The sequence below is a fragment of the Monodon monoceros genome, unplaced genomic scaffold, assembly GCF_005190385.1.
Source record: "Monodon monoceros isolate NGI ecotype Baffin Bay Population unplaced genomic scaffold, NGI_Narwhal_1 Super_Scaffold_9, whole genome shotgun sequence".
In the NCBI taxonomy this organism is placed as follows: Eukaryota; Metazoa; Chordata; class Mammalia; order Artiodactyla; family Monodontidae; genus Monodon; species Monodon monoceros.
The window spans coordinates 20,223,627-20,229,916 of record NW_021703786.1 but is presented as its reverse complement, the minus strand read 5'-3'; the positions used below and the strand labels follow the sequence as shown (position 1 = coordinate 20,229,916).

General features: G+C 57.2%; 1 protein-coding gene across 1 annotated transcript in view; it reads right to left on the bottom strand.

Annotated features, from left to right (window-relative positions):
• Positions 1–3,855: 3,855 nt before the first annotated feature.
• Positions 3,856–6,290, bottom strand: part of HEXIM2 (HEXIM P-TEFb complex subunit 2) — a 5,497-nt gene continuing 3,062 nt past the window's right edge. The window contains 1 exon segment of the mRNA XM_029211707.1: positions 3,856–4,954. Within this exon segment, the coding sequence (XP_029067540.1) occupies positions 4,166–4,954 (789 nt within the window). The 3' untranslated portion in view covers positions 3,856–4,165.

Here is a 6,290-nt window from a genome sequence, read left to right as displayed (position 1 = left end):
CCTCTGAGGGCCCAGGATCCTGGACTGAAGGCCCCCCCAGCGCCTTGAACAGGGGAGAGGAGGCTCCTGAGTTAGAAGCAGAACTGGGATGGACCACAGGGCTCGGGACTCCTGGTCCAGCGCTCCCTTCACAGAAGGCCCTCAGGGAATCTGTGCTTTTCCGCATACAGGCCCCAGAAGACTAGTCTTTCCCTCTTGTCTCTACCACCGGAATACCCAGAATAAGTAAAACCATGGAGACAGACGCCGGTTGATGGCTGCCTGGGCAGAAATGGGTATGGCGCTTCCTTGTGGGTTGCTAATGTTTGGAACTAGACGGAGGTGGCAGTTGTACACATTGTGAAGGTACTAAACGCCACTGAATTATTCACTTTAAAATGGTTGATTTTATGTTACGTGAATTTCACCTCAATTGAAAATAAGGGTACCTGGGGAATTCCCTGGCCGTCCAGTGGTCAGGACTCTGCGCTTTCACGGCCAGGGGCGTGGGTTCGATCCCTGGTCGGGGGAACTAAGACCCCGCAAGCCGCTGGGGCACGGCAAAAAAATAAAGAAAGAAAAAAAAGAAAAAAGGGTACCTGTAGATAAGAGATTACAGGAAGAAGAGTGGGCAAGTGCCAAAGGGGGAAGGGAAGGAGAGCCTGATGTGAGGGAGGAAGGAGGACGTCCTTGCAGAAACAGGGGAGTTGGAGGTGGGGGAAAGGCTTGAGGGGGGCGGTTTCCTAGGCTGCAGGGGAGGGTGGCCTGGAGGATGCAGCTGGTTGAGGAAGCAGAGTTTGATCCCGTGAACTTGGGAGTCCCTGCCCTTTAGAGGAGGGAGAACCAGGAGGGGGAGCGGGGCAGGCGCTTTTAGCCTCCGAGCTGTTTGCTTCCTCTCAGACTTTAGACTGGAAGCTCCCGGGGGTGGGGGCAGGGACCTCATCTTCTTAGCTGCTTTTAATTTTCAGAGCAGAGCATCATCAAGGTAGGCAGTTCCTTTAGAAACCCTGGCACCAATGGAATGAAATCGAACACATTAAGCAGCAGGAAGATCACCCACCACCCTCCCACAGCGGGGACGTGAGGACGGCACTGAGCTGCGTGTGGGTGCCATCTCCGGGCAGCAGGGGGGCTGCCGAGACCTCCCAGGGCTGAGGGGCCACCTGTCACCCCCTTGCAGGCCCCAGAGCCCCCAGAGGACAGTACCCACCGGGGGTCTGGGATGGGGGGGGAAGGGATTGGCTGAGCACCGTGGGCTCCTTTGTCAGACCCAGGAAGGAGAGAGGGGGCAGCTACAGGAAGTAAGGGGGGGAGAGGTGCTCCCTCCGGAATCTCTCCAGCCACTTCCCTCCCCTCCGGCTCCCACAGCTCCTGCACATGCTCAGTGTGCCCTCAAATTGGGTTGGCTGGGGGAGGGCCTTGACTGGCATCCCCACTTAAAGGGCCAGTGCCATCCTTGCCCGCGCCCAACGGGGCGCAATGGGAACTGGCCACCCTCTTCACACATACTGAACTACTTCACCTCAGACCCCCTTCCCCACGTCCTGGCAGCTCCTCCCGCTGCCTCAGCTGCTCTGTGCACCCCATCACCTCTCATTCCCTGACCCCACTGCAGGCAGGGGCTGTCCGCTGTACACAGGGGTGTCCACCTGGGGTGGGGAAGAAAGGAGGATCCCAGACCAGGGTACGAAATCCCTCCTGGGAACTACCTACCTCTCTGGGCCTCCCTCCCCCGGCCCAGCTGACCGAGATGGTCCTGGAAAGCAAATGGCCGTGAGGGAATGAGGCACTGAGCATCTGCTCTGGAAGGCCTGGGGAGAAAAGCGGAGTGTGTCTAAGCCCGGCTTCCCCCGCAGATAGGGTGGTGAAGGCTGTAAACTGGAGCTTCCCACTGAGGTGGGGTCCCAGGACCAGGCAGCTCGAGAGGGAAAAGCAAAAAGAACCCGCATCTGGCCACCGGGGCTGAGCTGGCCCTCCCCAGTGCCGAGCCCCGAGCCACGCCAGCTCTACCCTAAGTTCTGGGCACTGAGGTCAGGGGCCCAGGTGGGGGGAAGGAGGTGACACTGACTCATCACTGATCCCTCTCAGCCCCTCCCGACACTCTCCCATCCCACACCCTTCTCTGGTTTTGTTTTTGTTTTGCTCCTCTGTTTTCTTGCCCCATCCTGGGCCCCACCAGCCTTGGGAAAATTAACCCACCTCAGTGTGACCCTGACCCAGAGCCCTTCAGCCATTGTGTGTGTGTGTGTGTGTCTGTCTGTTGGGGGTTGCCGCAGCTTTCCTCTTTCCAGGCTCCTCAGCTCCTTGACCAAGAAAGGCCAAGCTCCTCACCTTTCCCCTCCCCCGTGTGCAGCTCCTGCCTGCTCAGGGATACACCTCCAGCACCCTCTCCCTCGACACTGCACCCACACCCCTCCCCCACACTCCAGCAGCCCTCTGGAATCTTCTCTCCCCTCCTAGTTACTTTTACACACACACACACACACACACACACACAGGCCTCCGGGTAAACAACCTTGTCCTGGCCCTGGCCCTCCCCTCTCCCTCCAGCTCCACACTGAGGAATGCAGCAGCTGGGAGGCTGCCTGCACCCTGCCCAGGGGCCTTCAGGTCCCTGGCTAGCACCCCACAGGGGAAGGCCGGCCTAAGGCCAGCTTTCCTGGAATCCAAACGCCGCTTCCTCTCTGAGCCTTGGGTTTTCCATCTGCAAAGTGGGGACAATCATTCCTCTAGCCCTTCCTGACAGAGGTGTGTGGGATCAAAGGGGAGGGGGCTAGGACTCCCAGCCAGGGTTGGGTGGGGGGAGACCCCAAAGATGGGAGATTTTGCTCTCTTAAAACCCATCCTTTCCTAGGATCCGTTCTGGCCTTACTTCGCTGTAGAAGACGCTGGAGAGGTCTGGGTGTGACAGGGCAGAAAGTTGTCCTGGCAACACACAGGATTTTTCAACATTTCCATCCCAGCAGCTCCCAGGCCTGAGCCCTTCTCTCGCCCAATGTGGCCTGTCAAGATGAGCTCTCCTGGAACGGAGGTTAGGCTGGGCCCGCCAGGCCTCTGCCCCTCCCTGTGCACGGTGGCAGAGCCAATACAGGCTCACTGGTGAGTTGACTAACTTCCCCTCCACCACTGCAGCCTGACACTCTGCAGCACAAGAACAAGAGACAAGGTGTCTGGGGAGAGGTGGGTCTGTGTGTGAGGGGCGTGTGAGCTCGCTTCAGAGCCCAAGACTGCTGGTGGGTTGGTGGCATATCCGGGCTGACTCAGCTCTCTATCAGACAGACAGGTGAGGGGCTCACCTCAGAGGGAATTAACCACACAGGTGATTAGGCTAAAAGCAGCAGGATGGCACCTCGAAAGCCAAGCCTCCGGCTCTGCTAAGGATCGATCCCCTGTCCAACCAGCCTTGGGCTTATTTTCCATCAGGAGAAAAGTCCCCTTGAGCGCTTACTTGTAAGTGCTCTTCTAGGAGGTCAGGGGGCAAACCTAACCTCCTGCCCAACCCCCAGCTGGGTGATGGGGGGCGGGGGGGGGGAGGCTGTCAAGCACAGAGAGACACAAGGCACCCAGACCTTGTCCAGCCCAGCCCTCTACACTGTGGGGAGGACAGGGAAAATACAGGGAGCCTGGGAACAAACCCTGAAGAAACCCCTGGACTTGGGCCTAGCCCTCTCCCCTCCCGGGGAAGTTCCCAGGTCCTCACAGCAATCTTGCATCTTAAGTCAGGCTCTGGCTGAACCTGGTGACTCCTGACTGAGACCCCTCCCGCCTCTGCCTTCCCCTGTCTAAAACCTTCAGAGCAGTCTGATGGCCCCCAGATACATGGAGCAGATTTCAGGCATTCTGGAGACGCTGAGAAGCCCCCGATGCAGGGGTCTGCTGTCCTCCCAGGCTGGGGGCAGCCCCAGGCCTCTCTGCGATGGAAGTGCTTTGATTCTCAGAGCAGCCCTAGTGAAATCAATGCTAGCCACTCCCATGTGATCTCACCAAAATCATTTAATTCCTTTGTGAAAAATAAGATGACATCAAAGAACAAACTGTGGAAATGACAAGATGGAAGCCGGAACCTAAATTAGCTGTTCTCAGGGGGCGCAGAGGTGCTGAGATCTGCCTCCTTGAGACTCGGCTGGCCTGAGCGTGTACAAAATGGGACCTTCTCCTTGGGTCAGCCTGGATGGGGGGGGCACCCCTAGGTGCCCCGCTCCCCACCACGGCGGCCACCTTCTCGGTTCCACATCTCATTCTCCTGCCGAAGCCGCTGGTTCTCCGTCCGGAGCCTCTCTACCTCGGCGGCCAGCTCCTCCACCTGGCGACAGGGCCGCTGGCTGGTGCACCCCTGCAGCTGCTGCAGCCTCCTCGTCTCCTCCTCGGCCTGTGACAGACGCCTCTCCAGATCCAGGTAGTCGCGCACCAGCTCCTGCTTGCTGCGGCCCTGCAGGCTCTCAGTGTGATAGCGCTCATAGGCCTCGGAGAAATCCCTCTGCTGGAACTCCCCATGAGCTCGGCCCCTCGAGTCGCTGTCCCCGGCCTCACTCTCCCCACTGGAGCCTGGGTGGGAGGCCCCTTGGGGCACATCCAGGTTGGGCTCCTCGGGGTCTCTGTCGTTCATCAGGAACTGGGTGGTATTGTAGGGTGCCACGGGCTGGCCTTTGGCGAACATCTCCTCTCGGACCCGGGAGGCCCGCTGGCTCTGCCTCTCATCCCGCTGTTGCTTCTCGGCCCAGCTCAGCTCCAGGTAGGGCCGCCAGTGCCGCTTGCGCTTTGAAGGCCGCCGGCGGTGCTTCTTCCGTGCCAGTACGGCCTCCACTGAGCAGCGCCCTGGGCTCTGGGCCCGGGGACCCCTACCGTTCCAGCCTAGGCCACTGCCGGGAGGATCTTCCTCCTCTGAGTGGCTCTCCATCCGGGGTGTCAGGGGCAGGGAACCTCCAGGGTCATGAGGCTCGGGGGATGTTTTGGGGCTCCCAGGAACACGAGAGGTCTAAAGAGAGAGGAAAAAGGAGGACAGATCTCAGATGGCCCGTCCCATGGTACGATCCTCTGTTCATCCAGCCTGAAGCCAACCTGCCCACACCCAGCTCACTTGGTCCCTCTCTAGCCTCGCACCTTCTACAACCATTTGTCTGTTTCTGGGCTTACCTGTCTGCTGTCTGTCCCCCAACCCTCCCGAAGCAAACTCATGGTGAGAGCCAGAATCTTGCCTGTGTATTTCACTCTGTAATTTCAATGCCTGGAACAGCACCTGGCACAGAGCAGACATTCAATAAATACTCTTTGAAATGGGATGGGAAGTGGCTCCTGATGTATTATTGGTTGATCAGAAGCCCAAACGGCACTTGCTCTTCCCTCTTCCTAGAAAGCTTATCTTTCAGACAGAGCTGGTTTCCTTGCAAGTGACCTGTACAGTCCCCCAGAGCCCCCCATTCAGAAAAGCCCCATGCCTTGCTTAATGCTCTGCTGTCATTGTCTTGAACTTCTTAGTAATTTTTGAATTAAGAGCCCTTTGCACTGACCCCACAAATCATGTTGCCAATCCTGCTTCCAGCTACTTGCATAACTGATTCTTTTTCATCCTTCAGGGTTAAGTTCCAATGTCAGCTCTTCAGAGAGGCCCTCCCTGACCACCCTATCTAAGTAGCCCCCATTCCCCTTCCCGGTGACTCCCTGTCATGTGACAGTTAATGTCCCACTAAGCATTTAGCACATTACCATATACCACTTGTCTTTCTCCTAGAAGAATGTGTCCTGTCTGTTCAGCTCACCACTGTGTCGCTACGCATGGCCCAAGGTGACTGTTCAATAAATATATGTTAAATGACATAAGCCCAGAAGTGGGGGGGGGGGATCCGAAAGATATTGGAACATGACACTCTCGCTTCTGTCATTCTAGGGTGAATGTAGTGTATTTATTCCAGGCACAAGTTGGTATCACTCTTCTACATGAGGGGCAGGAAAGCACTAGGGAGAGGAAGGGCCAATCTCCAGTCTGTAGCCCAGAGAATTCTACACCTTATCTAAGAGGCGGAAAGGATTCTGTCAAGCGTGCGTGTGTTCGGGGCATCTGTTTATCTCTGCCGTGGTGAGGGTGGAAGTACTGAGTCTGGGGGAGGAGGATGAATTGCTGGAAGTTTGTGGTTTGGGGAATTCTAATAATAACCACCACCACTGGCACAGTGTTTTATAATGTTCAACACAGTTCAGAGACATCTGAGCATGGGTCTACACGAGTGTAGGGAGTGTACTGGGGGGTGCATGCAGCCCTGTTTAAGAGTCTACTCGAGTGTAGGGAGTGTACTGGGGGGTGCATGCAGCCCTGT